This window comes from Mesoplodon mirus (genome assembly GCF_964341445.2).
Source record: "Mesoplodon mirus genome assembly, chromosome: 17".
NCBI classification, from domain to species: Eukaryota; Metazoa; Chordata; class Mammalia; order Artiodactyla; family Ziphiidae; genus Mesoplodon; species Mesoplodon mirus.
The window spans coordinates 21,264,362-21,283,664 of record NC_138993.1 but is presented as its reverse complement, the minus strand read 5'-3'; the positions used below and the strand labels follow the sequence as shown (position 1 = coordinate 21,283,664).

The 19,303-nt window shown below is 44.8% G+C and overlaps 1 protein-coding gene across 2 annotated transcripts; it reads right to left on the bottom strand.

Moving 5' to 3' along the window:
• Positions 1-10,816: 10,816 nt before the first annotated feature.
• LOC309792411 (eukaryotic translation initiation factor 4E-like) lies at positions 10,817-11,896 on the bottom strand. Of its 2 annotated transcripts, XM_082602042.1 has the most exons (2): positions 11,667-11,896; positions 10,820-11,468 (listed from the first exon to the last, which is right to left on the bottom strand). In XM_082602042.1, the coding sequence occupies exons 1-2, from the start codon at positions 11,843-11,845 to the stop codon at positions 10,973-10,975; spliced, it is 675 nt and encodes a 224-aa protein (XP_082458168.1). In that variant the 5' UTR covers positions 11,846-11,896; the 3' UTR covers positions 10,820-10,972. The 2 variants fall into 2 exon arrangements, with proteins under 2 accessions (XP_082458167.1, XP_082458168.1); XM_082602041.1 differs by lacking the exon at positions 11,667-11,896 and having other exon boundaries at positions 10,817-11,476.
• Positions 11,897-19,303: the final 7,407 nt, after the last annotated feature.

Here is a 19,303-nt window from a genome sequence, read left to right as displayed (position 1 = left end):
TCTAATTACAGAATAACTCGGAGAGAGTATGATTTGATTTGACTTGTATAACCAGTATTTTTCAAACTGTGGGTTTTCCATTTAGTGGGTTATGAATAGTGTAAGGTCGGATCTTAACAAACGGCACCGCGAAACAGAGGAAAGCTTCAAGTGAGCTTTATTAGGGGGCGCTCCCGGGCGAGGTTCACTGGTCCGAGAGAAAGGGGCCAGAGAAGTCGCACCCGGGCGAGGGTTGGGCAAGATTTTATAGGGGAAGAAGGGAAAGGGGTGTGGTGAATCTGGGAGGGCGCGGGGTAGTCCTTATTTGGTGGTCTCTTCGGGTATCGTGGCAATATCTGGTGCCGGTTGCATCAGTCTTGGGACCGCTAGTCCCGCCCCTCGAAAGGCGGGAAGGCTGGGCCGGGTGAAAGGTCCCCAGGTCAGTTCCTGGAACTGGGTGGTCCGGAATGTCTCCAGGTCAGTTTCTGGAACTGGGTGGTCCGGAGAGTTTTGGTCTGATGCAACCTGTGAATCTGATTGCGTTCCCCTGCCTCGGGCCAGTTGGCCTTACATCTAGTATGACCAAAATGAAAGAAAATAGAATAATAAATATCAGAGTGCATTGTAGTCATAGTAAGTATTCTTTCCTGAAATGTTTGCCTCAGTCGTATGTGTGTGTGTGTGTGTATGTGTACTGGGTCATGATGTACAATGTGTTTCCTAATGTGGGTTACAGTTCAACAAATTCAGATTTGAGAGCCCTGGAGAGAAATGGCTGCGGTCCCTTCAGCACTGTTCAGATTTGAGCACTGCCAGCCTCAGGCCTCGCCTGCTGCCCTGACCCTCCAAATAGTACCAGGATGGAAATGTCATGTGTGTGTTCAGAGTACTGTGCTCTTTATCACGGGCAAAAATGTAGTGTGGCCATCCTCCCCAAAGGCAAGTTCCAAGAACCAAGAGCATGACTGTCACTGGTTATACAACTTTTTGACTTTCCAGTGGTAAAAACAGTGTCAGTCCTGGCTTTGCTGTCCCCAGTTATTTTGTGAATGTCCTCGAACATTCTAGGGCATTTCTTTTTTTTTTTTTCTTTTTTTTTAATTTAAATTTTATTTCTTTATTTTATTTTATTTATTTTATTCTTGGCTGTGTTGAGTCTTTGTTGCTACATGCGGGCTTTTCTCTAGCTGTGGCTAGCGGGGACTACTCTTCGTTGTGGTGCACGGGCTTCTCATTGCGGTGGCTTCTCTTGTTGCAGAGCACGGGCTCTAAGCGCGTGGGCTTTAGTAGTTGTGGCTTGCGGGCTCTAGGGCACAGGCTCAGTAGTTGTGGCTCGTGGGCTCTAGAGTGCAGGCTCAGTAGTGGTGGTGCACAGACTTAGTTGCTCTGCGGCATGTGGAATCTTCCCGGACCAGGGCTCGAACCGGTGTCCCCTGCATTGGCAGGTAGATTCTTAACCACTGCGCCACCAGGGAAGCCCTCTAGGGCATTTCTACAGTCCCTGGCGAGCACACAGACCTCCCTCCCGGGCCCAAGAAGCACGCCGCAGGGAGCTCTGGCTAAAATTACCCTGCAGAGGCTACCTGTTAACCTCCTTTTATCCTGTGTCTCTCAGCATCAGGCGGCCCGGATCACTTACACTTCCCCAAATCCTTTTTTGTGGAAAAAGCCATTTATTCCATCTACTGGAGATTGCAGTTGGCCCCTTTATTTTGCTTCTGATAAACTGAAGTCTGATAATTTCTTAGGCAGTGTCTATGTGAAGGCACCCAGAAAGGGAGTAAAATATTTAACCAAATGATTGACTTAAAGAAATGCAGGACTTCCCTGGTGGCGCAGTGGTTAAGAATCCGCCTGCCAATGCAGGGTACACGGGTTCAAGTCCTGGTCCAGGAAGAGCCCACATGCCGCGGAGCAACTAAGTCTGTGCACCACAACTACTGAGCCTGCACTCTAGAGCCCATGAGCCACAACTACTGAGCCTGTGTGCCACAACTACTGAAGCCCGCGCGCCTAGAGCCTGTGCTCTGCAACAAGAGAAGCCCGCCCATTGCAACGAAGAGTAGCCCCCGCTCCCTGCAACTAGAGGAAGCCCGTGTGCAGCAACGAAGACCCAATGTAAATAAAAATAAAGTAAAATAAAAGAGAAATGCAGACAGGGACTTCCCTGGCAGTCCAGTGGTTAAGACTTCACGCTTCCACTGCAGGGTGCGCGGGCTCAATCCCTGGTCCTGGTAGTGGGAACTAAGATCCCACATGCCGCTGGGCACCGCCAAAGAAAACAAAAAATGCAGACAATTCTAATTAAAGCCCAGAATGATTTTTTTTGGGGGGGGCACGTCGAATTGGCTAGTTTTCATAGTGTTCCAAAGATATGACTTGCCATAAGAGCAAGTAAGTAGCCATCTTGGTTTCTGTTCCTATTGCATTTTTGAAGCTGTATCACTCAGTAAAAATTAATTGGGGGCTTCCCTGGTGGTGCAGTGGTTGAGAATCTGCCTGCCGATGCAGGGGACACGGGTTCAAGCCCTCATCTGGGAGGATCCCACATGGGGTGGAGCAACTAGGCCCGTGAGCCACAATTACTGAGCCTGCGCGTCTGGAGCCTGTGCTCCGCAACAAGAGAGGCCGCTATAGTGAGAGGCCCGTGCACTGTGATGAAGAGTGGCCCCCGCTTGCCACAACTAGAGAAAGCCCTCGCACAGAAACGAAGACCCAATACAGCCATAAATAAAAAAAAAAAAAATTAATTGGAAGTGCTGAGTGTAAATCTTAGGACAAAACCACTAAGAAACATGAAAGGCTTTAATTTTAGACTCTTACCCTGTTAGCAATACTGGTTTTACTTAAATGGAGTGGGCCTTTTTTTTTTTTTGGCCAAACAGGGATTGAAACCAGGGCCTGGGCAGTGAGAGCGCAGAGTCCTAACCACTGGACCTCCAGGGAATTCCCAATGGAGTGGGCCTTTTGCGTATAACATTAAAGAGTCACTTGGAATAATGACAATCATGATGACCATAATACTAACAATGGCAATAGTGATGTTAATTATATGCAAGGCACTGTGTCCACGATTTCATTTATTTCCTTTAATTCTTACAAAAACCCTCTGAAGAAAGTATGTTTATGATTTTACTTTTAAGAGAACTGAGAATTATAAAGAAGATAAATAACTTTTAAAGTTCTCCTGAGTTGGATGCCAAATCCCCAAGCTGCATCTTTGTGGAGGGGGAGAAATTTGCCAGGCATGTGGACCCTTTGAGCCATTTTCACGGAGGTGTTTATACTTTTTTGTTCCCCCTCCTACCTGACTGTTCTGCCTGTCAACTCAGCAGGTGCAAAACCGGAGGGGAGGGAATTCCCTGGCAGTCCAGTGGTTGGGACTCAGCGCTCCCTGGTTGGGGACCTAAGATCCCACAAGCCGGGCAGTGGGGGGCCGGGGGTGGGGGAGAAAGAAAAAAAAACTGGAGGGGAAAAACTTCAACACATTCCTGAGTGTTTATGGAGAGACTGGGAGAAGTGAAGGCCATTTCCCAGGAGCAGGTCCCAGAAGACCCAGGCATGGACCCGCCAGAGATCCAGATGTGCAAGGGAAGAGCAGAGGTCTTGGTGGGGAGGGAGATTAGTTGCAGACCCAGCTGACATGGCAGGGAGATGCGGGTGGTCAGGGGAAGAGTCAGCGAGCATGGGTTAGTGTCCTATTGCTGCTATGACAAATTACCACAAACTTGATGCTATAAAACAATAAACACTTATTATCTTTTGTTCTAGAGGTCAGAAGTCTGGAATGGAACTCATTAGACAAAAATCAAGGGGGTTTCAGGGCTGTATTCCTTCTGGTGGCTCCAGGGGAGAATCAGTTTCCTTGACTGATTGGGCAGCTTTTGGCGCTGCCCACATTCCTTGGTTTATGACTCTTTTCCATCTTCAGAGCCGACAATGGCAGGTAGAGTTCTTCTCACATCAAATCACTCCAACCTACCTCCACAGTCATATTGTATCTCTGACTTTTCCACCTCCCTCTTTCACTTACAAGGACCCATGTGATTACATCGGACCCACTCACTATCTCATTATCTTGGATAATCCAAAATAACCTCCCTACCTAAAGGTCAGCTGATTAGCCACCTTAATTCTATCCGTAATCTTAATTCTCCTTTGCCGTGTAACCTAACATAGTCACAGATTCCAGGGATTAGGACATAGAGTTCTTTGGGGCTGTTACTGTGACTATCACAGTGGCCTCTTGGATGAAGCAATATTTGACCTGAGACTAAAAACGTGGGTAAATGTCAGGTTGTGAAAAGAGGAAGCAGGACGGTAGTATTCCGAGCAGAGGTGACAACCTGTGCAGATGAAGAAGAGCTTGGCACAGTGGGAGAACCCACGTCATGCTGGCCTCCAAGGCTGGCATAAGGATTTGGGGGCTAATGCTAAGTACAGTGGAAAGCTTTTAGGCAGCAGGAAGACTTGATCCAGGTCACTGTGCTCTGTGGAGATGGATGAGGGAGGCCAGAGTGGACATGAGAGGCTAGCTGTTATCATATACCTTCTCTCCTGGAAGTACATTCCACCAAAGTGGGAAGAGATTCACCAGATATTCACCAAAATCCATTCCTTTTCCTAGATATACAATTAAAGCACACTTCCCAGCATCTTGGTATTTTAGTGGGGCTTTGGGACTAATTCTTGCCTATGGATTGTGACCAGAGGCAGTAAAGAGCAGATGGGCCTTCCCCATGCTCTTTTCTTTCTTTTTTTAAAAAATTAATTTTTGGCTGCATTGGGTCTTCGTTGCTGCATGTGGGCTTTCTCTAGTTGCGTTGAGCGGGGGCTACTCTTTGTTGTGGTGTGCGGGCTTCTCACTGCGGTGGCTTCTCGTTGCAGAGCATGGACTCTAGGCACGTGAGCTTCAGTAGTTGTGGCACATGGGCTCAGTAGTCGTGGCTCGCAGGCTAGAGCTCAGGCTCAGTAGTTGTGGCACATGGGCTTAATTGCTCTGAGGCATGTAGGATCTCCCCGGACCAGGGCTCGAACCTGTGTCCCCTGCATTGGCAGGCGGATTCTTAACCACTGTGCCACCAGGGAAGTCCTCAGCTGTTTCTTCTGGCATTTACCTCCTTGATTTCTAATAAGCTGGTTTATCTGCCATTTCCTGATTTTTCTCCTTTGATATCTATAGACTTCCTTCTTCTGAAGACAAAGATTTTCACCCATCCACACTCACCCTCACACCTACTCACACAGACACACAGAGCCCTTCACTATCCTCTAAGTACAATTATATCACCAGTTTTGGTTAAACCAATATATAGGGTTTTTTTTAATGAACATTTTTCTTCAGCAGTGCCTCACGGCTTGCAGGATCTTAGTTCCCAGACTAGGGATCGAACCCCTGCCCCCTGCAGTGGAAGCACGGAGTCCTAGCCACTGAACCACCAGGGAATTCCCAATATGTAGTGTTTTAATTTCTCTGACTTTGTAAATGTTACTCATAGCTGAGCCATGTAGTATACCATGATTATGCTTCCTCTTTTTATGACCTCTGGTTTTCACTGGAATTAAAAATTGTCATCATTTAAAAGGTTTTTGGGGACTTCCCTGGTGGCACAGTGGTTAAGTATCTGCCTGCCAGTTCAGGGGACACAGGTTCGAGCCCTGGTCCGGGAAGATCCCACATGCTGCGGAGCAACTAAGCCTGAGTGCCACAACTACTGAAGCCTCCGTGCTTAGAGCCCGTGCTCCGCAACAAGAGAAGCCACCACAATGAGAAGCCCACGCACCACAATGAAGAGTAGCCCCCGCTCGCCGCAATTAGAGAAAGCCCGAGCACAGCAAAAAAATAATAATAATTGGGCTTACTTTTCTGGGTGCCTATTTCAAATTCATCCCCAAACTCTCTCTTCGTAGTTAAAGCCCCCTATCACTAATTTCACAAACATCAGGTGATTTATCAGTTTCAGTTTTTCTCTGCCATATATTTCCAGGATCTCTTTGTACTCCTGCTCCGATCTAGGCTGGTTGCTGTTGTCCTGAGATTGATTTTCACTGTCATCTTAGGAAGTCCTTTCCCCACCCTCCTGTGTTGGAGCTCCTATTTCCCATGTATACCTTTTTAAAAAGTTTATTCCTTAGTTTTGAGGAAATATATCCTTTATTAGCTTTTCTGAGGACACATACAGGAGAGGCCAATTCTTTGAGACCTTGCACATCTGTAGCTTTAAAATTTTTTTGGTTAGATATGGTGTTACAGTTTGGCAGTAATTTTCCCTCACATTTAAGGCATTGCTCCGTTGTTTTCTACCTTCCAGTATTGCTGTTGAGAAGTTTGAAATTGTTAGTATTCTCAGTCCTTTAAATGTGACTTGCTTCTCTCTCTCTCTCCACCTAAATCAGGCTCTAAAACAAACAAATTGGGTTTGCTGAGGAAAAATGACCAGGGACGAAGGTAGAGAAATGAAATTCCAAATGAAAGACTTAGACTTGAGGTCCCTGCTATGTTTCAGACACAGCTCCTCTGTAAAAAGGGAACACATAACTGGAGTGTATCTCACAACACTTCAAGATAATCTTATTGATGTCCTGATTTTTTTCATTATCTAGTTACTCAGCTGACCTGAGCTAGTAAATCTGCTGTTGGTTGGGTACATTATTATATGATTATATAACCCCGAGAAGGTTTAGAATTAAATATAGCAATGGTGAGCTAAATCAAGCCCATAGTACTAATATTTTTAGTACTAACCTTGAAGTGTAACACAACCCTTATGTGTCTGTTATTTATGTGCAGTGTCTGTAATAAAAATAGAAACTATACTCTAGAGAATCTGACAGAATACCTTGTGATTTCAATTTGAAGAGTGTGATTGATTTTATATTTATGATTTTAAAGTGAAGGTGCAAGAGAATTTGGTTGAGTGTGTAAACTGCATTGATTGTATTAAGAGAATCATGGTACAAATCTGTCCTGTCTGGTGCCAGGGGTCTTTGTGAGGGTCTCATGATAGTCGGTTCTGCTACCATCAGCTGTCACAAGGCTGGGCTCTTCCCCCTTTACCAAATGAGCCCCAACAGGCTGATGACACAATAGCCAAAGCACAGCTGAGACCAGAATGGAATATTTAAATGCAAATATGCTAAAGGATAGAGCAGTGGTTAGCAAGCTTCTTCTGTAAAGGACCAGATTGTAAATATTTTGCTCTTTGCAGTCCAGGAGGCAAAATTGAGGATATTCTGTAGGTACTTACATAGCTATTCAAAATGTAACTATTGGGAATTCCCTGGCGGTCCAGTGGTTAGGACTCTGTGCTTCCATGGCTGGGGTCACGGGTTTGATCCCTGTTCCAGGAACTGAGATCCCACGTGCCATGTGCAGTCTGGCAAAAAAAAAAAAAAAAGTAACCATTAAAAAAATGTAACAACCATTTCTATGGCTATACAAAAACAGGCAACTGTCCATATTTGGCCCATAGACCATAGTTTGCCAGCTCCTGGGCATAAAAATTAAAAGGATACTAAAAGGATAATAAAAAGGAAAATGCAGAGAGTAGCGTAAAGGTAGATAAGTGAGATCTCCAAGTACAGCTCACCAGAATTCATGTGAGATTCTCGGCACTATTCTTCCATTTTCTCTACTGAAGCACAAATAGGGAAGCTTTGATCAAACAAAACACACAACTGATGTCAATGAGAGGAAGACGGGGTGGACCATTTTGAAAAGCCTTTCATCTCTCTGCCAGATCCCAAATTATATAGACTCTTCAAATGTGTGTATATTAATCGACTGCCTACCACATCAGGTGCTGTACTGGGTACTAGGAATACAGTAGTGAGCAAGACTGCGTCCCCACCCCAAGGAGCCTACTGTCTGGTGGGGAGACTGACAAAGAAAAAGTTAATTCTACTGAAGTGCCGTAACTGTTCTGATTGCAGGATGGGTGTGCATGGGGGCACCTACTATGCCTCGATTTTAGGAATCAGGAGAGACTTCCTGGAAGAGATGATGTCCAAATTGAAGCCTGAAGGATGAGAAGACATTAGCAAGAGAAAGAACTTAGCAGGTGCAACTTAGCGTGTGCAAGGTTCCAGAGGTGAAAGGGAGCAATGGCCTGTTCAGGGAGCTGCAACTATTTTATACAAACAAACACCCACAGACCTGTGCAAAAGATGTGCTCTCAAAAGAACACCTGTAACCAAGAAAAACATACGCCAAACGCAACATTCCTACAAAACAGGATTTTTCAAACCTCAGCCCTATTGCCGTTTTGATAATTCTTTGTTGTGGAGGCCTTTCCTGGGCATCGTAGGATGTTTAGCAGCATGTCTGGTCCCTACCCAAAAGATGCTAGTAGCCATCACTGAGTTGTGACAACCAAAAATGTCTCCAGGGACTTCCCTGGTGGCGCAGTGGTTGAGAGTCCGCCTGCCAATGCAGGGCACACGGGTTCAATCCCTGGCCCGGGATGATCCCACATGCCTCGGGGCAACTAAGCCTGTGCGCCACAACTGCTGAAGCCCACACGCCCTAGAGCCTGTGCTCCGCAACAAGAGAAGCCACCACAATGGGAAGCCCTCTCGCCACAACTAAAGAAAGCCCGTGGGCAGCGACGAAGACCCAACGCAACCAAAAAAGAAAAAAAAAAAAGTCTCCAGACATTCCCAAATGTCCTCTGGGGGGCAAATCTCCTGGTTGACAGCCACTGCTGTAAGAGGTGAGGATAAGGAATTTCACTGGCTCATTCCCTGAGCATACCAGCTGGGAACACCGCCTATCCAGCTGTTCTTGTTAGGAGTAGCTAGCGCTCATTACTGCTCCACTTTGCCAAGGGCAGGGGAAGGTGACCAGATGTCTCAGATACAATGTTCTCCCCCCCACCGATCACTGAAGGCTACCCTAAAAGTGGTCTGATTCAGGCCTTTCGTTCTGCATGGCATCAAGCATCCAGAAAAACTCAAGAGACTCCTTCCTGACAAGATGTAGGGCCATATTACAATGTATCAATATCATTCCTGTAGTTTAAGTTAGTTGCATACACACTTATTAAATTCTAGCTGATTCCAAATCGTTTGTTCTTCATCACAGTACAAATGATGAAAACCAAGATGTGGGTGAGGAATAGTTCTTGCTGCCCAGCTCCTCATGAGGCCTGGCATAGCCCAACTTGTAGATTGTGGCTTGTTTGAGGACCTTACTGTTCTAAACAGTGGCATACACAATGTGCTAATAAATGGCCTAAATGGAAATACAGCGAATAGTCCAGCTCCTTGAGATGGCCGGACTTTAGAACGCAGGGCTGAGAGGCAGATGAACAGCGGAGGATGGGGAACTGGATTCCTGTGACTGGAAGCTCTAAAAACCACACGGGGAGGGGCTTCTCCGCCAGGCTAAGGGCATATCCTTGACTCTGAAGACACTGTGAAGACAAGGAAGAATTTTAAACTCATGAGTGACATAGCCAGATGAATTTAGAAGATATTTCTACAGGACTTACATTTTACAGAGTGTGTTTTTGCACACATCACCTCATTTAGCATTCTGTAAGGGAGGTATTGTTTGCATTTTGCAACTGAGGACTTAGAGAAATTAATTAATCAAGGTCGGAGAGCTAATACAGTTTGGCCAAGATTGAGTAGAACTCAGGTCTTCATTTCCATATTGCCGTCTGGGTGTCTTGACTGTAGTCAGATCAAAAGTACATACAAAGGGCTGTTACAGGGCAAAGATGAGAGCAAAGAATAGGTGAAAAATTAGTTGTGTTTATCAGGGACTGGCACGAGTAGTTAGTAGATTTGTTTCTAGACTTACCATTTCTTTTTTGTTATTCTTGTTGTTTCAAAGCTGGTTATGATGATGTAACCATGTTACTATTCCCTAGAGCAGTGATTTCCAACCCGTGGATCAGGACCCTTGGGGGAACCCAAGGTTATTCAGAGGGTCCTCAAGTTCGGTGTGAATTTTCTTGATAGATGCTGAAAGTACCACCATCCATTTTATAGGGACTCCAAGATTTTTTTTTTTTTTTTTTGTCTAAAAGACAATTCACTGTACGCATTTTATTTACAGTTTTGTACACTGTCTTAATATGAATGGGACCGCTTTTCTACTTGAGCCATTTTTTAACCAAAGCAAAATAACCTAAGTATAACAAAGTGTTAAAATACAGCATAAATATACAAAAACAGACATACTAATTCTAATTAGGAATGTAATTATGATGTTACATTTTTTATAATCCACAATTATGTTTAGGAAATCACACAAACATAGATCACTGATTTGAATGAAATGCATAAATTTGTAGCAAAGCTTTGTAGTTACAAAAAACAAAAAAATTACCAAAGAGTGCACAAAATTAATGTTTATTCCACCTTTGTGTCATATTCCTGGATCCTTCAGCAATGTTACATGAGGGAAAAAAAGCAAAACAAATGAAAAACTAAAATCAGAATCACTAATGTTATCAAGTAGGGAAACAAATAAATTAAAATCTAGCAGCCATCAGCAAGAGTACAGCACAGACAATGCTGTAAAAAGAAACAAAGAAAATTGTTAGAAAACTGTATGCATCATACTCTTTCAAACCAGCAAAATATGCTCCTTCATACAATGGAACATAAACAGAATCCTTCTCTTGTAAGGTATAGAAATGCAAATTCTTTTCTTTAATATTGTAGATGGGTCAAATGTGTTTGTAATTGTTAATTCTTTTAAGCTATTACAGAGTGGGCCAGGAACACATTTATGGATTCTGGGGACGATGTGTACTGTAATTCTTTGATTGGGATAGTGAACATTCCAGCCAAAATTAAAAAAAAAAAATGAACACAGAAGTACAAGACAAAGGTGAATGTGACTTCTCTTATATCTTAGCAACATTTAGATGGAAATCAAATTTAAATGCAGTCCACTCTGCTTTTGAAGAGGCTTTGGTTCAGCTCCCAAATCTTGATTGCTTGACGCAGTCTCCTATGAGAATACTCAGAAGGTGTCTTCTTAAACAACAAACCTATTTTTAGTGGTGGAGCCGCTCTTAGTAGCTGTGTCTGCATGGGACTGATAACCAATCACTATCTTTGGAGGAAGTCCTAACCTTTCCTTGTATACCCTCCCTATATGTGTAACTGCTTCTCTGTTTTCACATTCAGGAGTCCATATTGCTATTTTATCACCTTTACCTCTAACATTAACCACAGCTCCACATACATCATCACTGTAGTCATCAAAAGACTCTCCAATAAGGCACAGCAGTGTCTGTAGCCAAAAGCGATGGAGGTCGCTTCGTATCTGCTGTTTGTTCAATGTAATTAGCCATCGTCCTCCTCGTTTGTTTTTCTCATCTTCCCACACAGGCTCAATACCATCCTTAAAAAGTGAGTAGTCACAGCCAGGCATTAAATTTCTAGACAACTGGATATGGTTGTACAGAGCCCAAAAGTCTTCAACATTATCAAACTTAGAGATCAGCCGAAGGTTTGCTTGCCAAGTTTTGCTTTTACCTTTTTTTTTTTTTTTTTGCGGTACGCAGGCCTCTCACTGTTGTGGCCTCTCCCGTTGCGGAGCACAGGCTCCAGTCGCGCAGGCTCAGCGGCTATGGCTCACGGGCCCAGCCGCTCCGCGGCATGTGGGATCCTTCCAGACCGGGGCACGAACCCGTGTCCCCTGCATCGGCAGGCGGACTCTCAACCACTGCGCCACCAGGGAAGCCCTGCTTTTATCATTTTTAAAAAACCAGAGTGCCCATCTGTTCTGTAAAGGATGTTTCATATAGTGTTCTGGGTTAGCAACCTCCTGATTAGATTCTGTTTTCTCTTCTTCTGTAGGTGGGGGATTAGGAGTAGGGGTGGTTTCCGGTTCCACAGTCGCCATCTTAGATCGATCTGATCGCACAACCGAGGGACTCCAAGAGTTTTAAAAATTTAGTTTGCGGGGCTTCCCTGGTGGCGCAGTGGTTGAGAGTCCGCCTGCCGATGCAGGAGACACGGGTTCGTGCCCTGGTTCGCGAGCATCCCACATGCCGCGGAGCGGCTGGGCCCGTGAGCCATGGCCGCTGAGCCTGCGCGTCCGGAGCCTGTGCTCCGCAACGGGAGAGGCCACAACAGTGAGAGGCCCATGTACTGCAAAAAAAAAAAAATTAGTTTGTATTACAGATGGATCTTTATACTTGAAAGAGATCTTCATACTAAATATAAATTACTGGATATTATCTGTGTATTACTAAGGATGATATGCCTACTAGCAGAGGCTGGTGGGGCACAGGAAAATAGTGGAGTTTGGGTGTCTAAAGAATCTATAGGAAAGGGTGTGTCACACAGTCATGAGTCTGGAAAGGACTTGGTGAGGTGAGAGTTGGGGTAGAAAAAGTCATGTTCTTATTTCCCTGCTCTAGAAAGGAAAGCATTCCAGTGACTTTCCCCACAGCCTGGGGATTACATTTGGTTTTTTTTGTTTGTTTGTTTGTTTTGTTTTTTTCAGGAGCTGGTATTTATTATCAAAGTCATATTCGATGTCAACAGGATGCCACAACTACAAAAAAAAGTGTGCACATTGCAATCTCAATGCAAATGTACATTTGTTTTTAGGGCAGGATTCATGTGAAACCTCAAACAGGTCTAAACTGTACTGACATCAAAACAGTGAGTGGACAAAACTCCAAGGTCTCACTTAGAGCTCAAGTTGGAGAGTGGAAATTGGGGTTAAGCCCAGCCTGGGGCCTTAGCTAGAGAAACTGGAAAAGGGAATGAGAGAGAGGGGGGCTTTGGGCTCTGGCTCTGGCATAGACCAGTTACCTCCTGAAACCTCAATTTCCTCAATTATAAAATGGAAATAACACTTTTTTTGGCTTGAATGAACCACTGAATATAAAGATTCCTGGAGGAGTGCTTTGCATCAATAAATGCAGGTTTTGTACACATGCATTTGCTTTTTGGCCCAACAATCCCACTTCTGGGAATTTACCCTGAAGCTATACCTCCTCCAATGAACACAATATATGCAAACGTTTCTTCATTGTCTCACTATTTGTCATAGCAAAAGATTGCAAATCAACTATATGCCACATTTATTCGTTTTCTATTGCTGCATAATATAAAACCACAAGTTTAGCTTCAAGTGACACCCATTTAGTAGTCGATCAGAAGTGTGGCCTGGTGTGGCTGGGTTCTCCACTCAGGGTATCACAAGGCTGAAGTCAAGGTGCCGGCTTGGTTTAGTTCTCATCTAGAGAACTCAGCAGGATGAACCTGCTTCAGAGTCATCCCTTTTGCTGGCAGAATGTAGTTTCTCATGGTGGCAGGTTTGAGGATGCTGCTCCTCGTGGGGTGTCAGCTCGGGACACTCTCAGCTCCTAGAGGCACCCTCACTCCTTGCCGTGTGAAGCCTCCTCGTCAAGCTGGTGTGTCAAATCCTTCTTGTGATTTGAAGCTCTGACTTTCCTTCTGTGACCAGCTAGAGAAAATTCTCTGCTCTTAAAGGGCTCATATAACTACGTCAGGCCCACTAAATAATCTCCCTATCACAGGGGCAACTGATTTGGGACTTCATTTTTATTTTTTTAAATTTATTTATTTGGTTGTACCGGGTCTTAGTTGTGGCAGGCGGGCTCCTTAGTTGTGGCATGCATGTGGGATCTAGTTCCCTGAGTAGGGATCGAACCCGGGCCCCTTGCATTGGGAGCATGGAGTCTTAACCACTGTGCCACTGGGGAAGTCGCTGGGACTTTAATATACATGCAAAATCCTTTCACAGACTTACCTAGATTAGCGTTTGATTGAATAACTAGGAGAAGGTATGTGCACATCAGGGGCCAAGAATCTTAGGGGCCATCTTAGAATTCTGCCTATCACACTACAAGAAGCTAACTGTTAAATAACCTGGGTCCATCCACATGAGGGAGAACTATGCTGTAGTAATGAAGGATGAGAAAGACCTCTGGGAACTGCTCTTTTCTTTTTTTTTTTAATTGGAGCACAGTTTATTTACAATGTCATGTTAGTTTCAGGTGTACAGCACAGTGATTCAGTTATACATATATATACTTTTTCAGGTTCTTTTCCCTTATAGGTTATTACAAAATAATGAATGTAGTACTGAGAACTGCTTTTGTTTCCGAATCAAACTTGGGTCACCTGCTTGCAGTAAAGCCGATCTACTGACGCAGGGTTGTGGTGAAGGGAAGTGCAACGTTTACTAAAGGTGCCAAGCAAGGAGTCCAGGGCAGCTAGTGCTCAGAACGCCCGAGCTCCCCAATGGGTTTCAGGAAAGCATTTTGGTTTATTTATTTATTATTTTTTGGCCGAACCACACTGCTTGTGAGATCTTAGTTCCCCAACCAGGGACTGAACCCGAGCCCTCGGCAGTGAGAGCACGGAGTCCTAACCACTGGACTGCCAGGGAATTCCCGGGAAAGCATTCTTAAAGGCAAGGTGGGCGGGTGTGTGTGTGTGTGTGTGTGACTGGGTGTGTGATCAGTTCGTGCACAATTCTGATTGGTTGATGGTGAGGGCGGTGTCACAGGGGTCAACCTGATCCATCCTTAGGCGCCAGGAGGTCTGGGGGCTGTGTGCTCATGGTTATCATGTAGTTAAAGTCTTCTATTTGGTAGGGGTTTTAGCATCTGTAAAACAACTCAGGAAATGTGCATCAGATAACTGTTATCTAGGTGCTTCAGGGAGGAGCTAAGCAGGAGATGGGGGAGGGGTCTGTCCTGGGAAGAACCCATAGGGTCCTGCTCAGTTATACTCCAGAGTGATTTCCAGGATACATTATCTATTGTTAAACAGCGAAAATAGCAAGGAAGAATAAAATGTGCTACCTTTCATGGAAGAAAAAAGCGGAAGTAAAATAAAATATATAAATCGTGGCAGGCAGGCTCTGAGATGGCCCCCCTGATCATTGCCTATTGTGTAATCCTTTCCCCTTGAGTGTGGGCTGGACTTACTGACTCTAGAAAGCAAGTAAAATATAGCAGAAGTAGTGGGATGTCACTGTTAAATAATGTTACAAAAAGACCGCGGCTTCCATGCTGGAATCTCTCTTTTTTCCTTTTTCTCTGTAGTGCAAAGCAAGCTGCCATGTTGTGAGTAGTTTTACCGAGAGACCACGATGCAAGAAACTGATATTTTCGGTGGTTGTGGGTTGAATTGTGTCTCCCAGAAAGACATACTGAAGTCCTAATCCACCTGGTATCTGTGAAGTGACCTTATTTGGAAACAGGATCTATTGCTACTGCAATCAAGTTAAGACGAGGTCATACTGGATTAGGGTGGACCCAAATACAATGACTGGTGTCCTTAGCAGAAGGAAATTTGGACACAGACACACACAGACACAGGCACACAGAGACACACACACAACGTGATGTGAAGGCAGAGGCAGAAACAGAAGTTATGCAGTTATAAGCCAAGAACACCAAGGATAGCTGGTAACTGCTAGAAGCCTGGAGAGAGGCAAGAAAGGATTCTTCCCTGCTGACATCTTGATGTTGAATTTCTAGCCTTCAGAACTGTGAGAGAATAAACCCCCACCTTTTTTTTTAAACATCTTTATTGGAGTATAATTGCTTTACAGTGTTGTGTTAGTTTCTGCTGTATAACAAAGAACCCCCCATTTTTTTTAAACCATCCTGTTTGTGGTAATTTATTAAGGCAGCCCCAAGAAACTAATTCACTGGCTGACAGCCAGCAGGGACCTGAGATCTGCCAACAGCCACGTGAGGGAGCTTGAAAGAGGATCTTCTGAGGTCAACTAACAGCCAGGTTGAGTGAGTTTGGAGGCAGATCCTCCCCCAGTCCAGGCTTGAGAGGATTGTAGCCCCAAGTGCCATCTTGATTGCATTCTTGCGAGAGACCTGGAGCCAGAGGTAGCTACCTAAACCGTTCTTTTTTTTTTTTTTTTTTTTTGCAGTACGCGGGCCTCTCACTGTTGTGGCCTCTCCCGCTGCGGAGCACAGGCTCCGGACGCGCAGGCTCAGGGGCCATGGCTCACGGGCCCAGCCGCTCTGCGGCATGTGGGATCTTCCTGGACCAAGGCACGAACCTGTGTCTCCTGCATCGGCAGGCGGACTCTCAACCACTGCGCCACCAGGGAAGCCCCTAAGCCCTTCTTGGATTTTTTTTTCTTTTTCTTAAAAAATTAGTTAATTAATTAATTTATTTTTGTCTGTGTTGGGTCTTTGTTGATGAATGGGGGCTTTCTCTAGTTGCGGAGAGCAGGGGCTACTCTTCGTTGTGGTGCGCAGGCTTCTTGCTGTGGTGACTTCTCTTATTGTGGAGCACAGGCTCTAGGCGCATGGGCTTCAGTAGTTGTGGCATGTGGGCTCAGTAGTTGTGGCTCACGGGCTCTAGAGCACAGGCTCAGTAGCTGTGGCGCAAGGGCTTAGTTGCTCTGCGGCATGTGGGATCTTCCCGGACCAGGGCTCAGACTCGTGTCCCCTGCGTTGGCAGGCGGATTCTTAACCACTGCGCCACCAAGGAAGTCTCTTCTTGGATTTCTGATGCACAGAAACTGTGAGGTAATAAATGTTTGTTGTTTTAAGCTGCAAAGCATAATTATACAGCAATAGATACCAAACAAATAAATACATATTCTTAATTTTGGGGGGGGAATGGGAGAATAAACTAGAAACTAATGACAATGGTTAGTGATAGGAGGTGAATGGGAACAGAGTGCAGGAAACAGAAAGGGAGAGATTCCTCTGAATAAAACATTTGTAAGATTTGATTTTGAACCAGGCAAATGCTTTACACATTCAAAAAATAAAACTAGATAAGAAAGATGAAAAAAGCAAACTAAAATTATGCAACTAAAAACAACAAACCTAACAATATATCACATATATTGCACATCGTTGAGAAGGGCCGTATTTATAAAGATAAAAAGAACTGCAAAGAAATCCTGAACTTCGAAGTTTTCCTGCTGGTATTAGTACTGAAGTCTCAGCTCTTTTGTGTATATTGTAGGATAGAATAAATGAGTAAATGTATTGATGCTGATGGGAACCAGCATTTTCCTGCATTTTTACCCCCGCCATGTTTACTGTTTTTGACATCGTATTTCATATCCTTTTGTTAGTAACCAGGGTTTTCACTGTGGGAGAAAAAAGATATAAATATGGAAAGAGGAAGGCTAGAATGAACCTCGCGGTGTTGAATTTTTAATTGGGGGTATCAGTATGAACTCATGATTTTAAAATATATTTGGGTAAAGACTATACTGTTTACTGTTTTATATCTATATGAATATATATACACTTGGTCCACTGAAAGGGCCTAGAAGAAATGACATCCCAGTAGCAAACACTCAGATCGAGTTTTCCAAGTACCATTTCCTACTAAAAGGAACTAAGGTTTCTCTGCATAAGGCAGAGAAAATGCAAGGAGAGCTTGGGAGGTCCTGGGTCAGAAAGCAAGGTAATGTTCAAAGACTGATAGGATATATGTAAGGAAAAAGGAGCCGGGTAGGGGGCTTCCTCGGCTCACAGAAGGGCAATTTGACACCACAAATAATAATGGTATTTGATTACAGCAATTTAATTAAATTGAATTTTAAAAGAATGCCAGAGTTCACACTGTTATTCAGAAGAAGTGGGGGGAGGGGAATTGTGAAGGGGAGGAGAAACAAAAAAGAAAAGGAGAAAGGGGGGGCGGGAGTCCTCTTCTTTAGAAAGGAATGCCAGCTAATAAATGGATTAGGAATGATAGAATTAGAAAATCTCCATTTTTATAACGTTTGCGCTAAGTGTTTGCTACCCCTGTTGGGTGAAAATACTCACCTGGTTTCAGCCTAGCACTGCAGATATTATCTGTTGCAGAGGGAGAGAGGATCTTTGTGGAGAGAACTACCAGACCACCCTTGATCAAGTGATCAAGCTTGACATCATGGATACTAGGCCAAAAGGATACTGTGCCTGCTGATGGAAGTACACAGTATCACCTCCGACTTCTTTTACTAAAAAGTTTGACTTGAATCTAATCATGAAGAAACAATTCAATAAACCCATACTGATATAGTCTACAATTGGCCTGGACTTTTCAAATATGTCAAAGTGATGAAAGTGTAACGGAGCAGGACCCCATGGGGCCTTCCAGGGACAGGCCTTCCCCCAACTCCTCTGTTCTGGCTCCTCTCTGAAGAACCTAGATAATAGTATTTGATGCACACTTCCTGAGTTGTTTGCAGAAGTGAACCCCCCCACCCCCTCCCCCTCCAACAAATGGAAGATGTTAATTACTTGACAACCCCTGTGAGCAACAAGCCCCAGGCCTCCTGGAGCCTGAGGACAGATACTGTTAACCCCTGTGACACCACCCTGCTACCTTACCATCAGCCAGTCAGAGAACTGTGCACAAGCCCATCACATACCCTGAGACCCCCCCTCCCTCACCTGGCTTTCAAAAGTGCTTTGCTGAAACCCTTTTGGGGAGTTTGTTGCTTTTAGGGCGTGAGCCGCCTGTCTCCTTGCAATAAGCTTTTCTCTGCTACAAACTCTGATGTTTCAGTTTGTTTGGCCTCGCTGTGCCTCCGCCCACGAACTTGTGTTAACAAACGATTCTTTTTAAAGTGAGAGTACTAGTACTAGGGTAGTAGACTAAAGGAGTTTGTACAGAGAGGCATGAAATCAAATGCAACGAATCCTGGGTAGATCTCGAACTGGAAAAAACAAATGTGTGTGTGTGTGTGTGTGTGTGTGTGTGGAGAGAGACCTTTAGGGACAACAGAGGAAATTTAAATATGGACAGTATATTGGATTTGACTGAAATGGTATTTAATTTCTTGCATGTTCTAATGCCGAGGTATTTTGGGGGTGAAGCAGTGTTGTTTGCAACTTTCCAATGGTTCGGGGTGAAAAAAACCTACACAGTGACAGAGAACACAAATACTGTGAAATGTTAGCATTTAATTTAGTGCAGGGTATACTGTTAAAGTCTTCAGTCGGTTTATAAATTTTCACACGAAAAAGCTGGGGTTTTTTTTAAAAAAAAGGAGTGCAAGTTTACTTCCTTCTGACTGCAGAGGTTTACGTGAACAAAAAGAATCAGCACCCTGAGAAGGCTCTTCCGTGGCTCTTAAGTTTCTCTTTCACCGCAGAGTTGACCTCGAGGCCGTCGGAGGCGTCACCGAGTCCGAGCAGCTCCTACTCCCCGCCAGCGGCGAGCCGCAGTCTTGCAGTCCACTCCCTCTGCGGCCCCTCTCCGCCGGCTCCCGGGCGCGCGACCTGGGCGTGGCCTGTGCCGGGAGCGGCCAATGGGCGCCAAGACTGCGGGCAGGGCCGCGCAGGGCGGGGCGGGGCTGCGCGCGGGCTCCTGGACCGCCCCCGCCGCTCCTCAG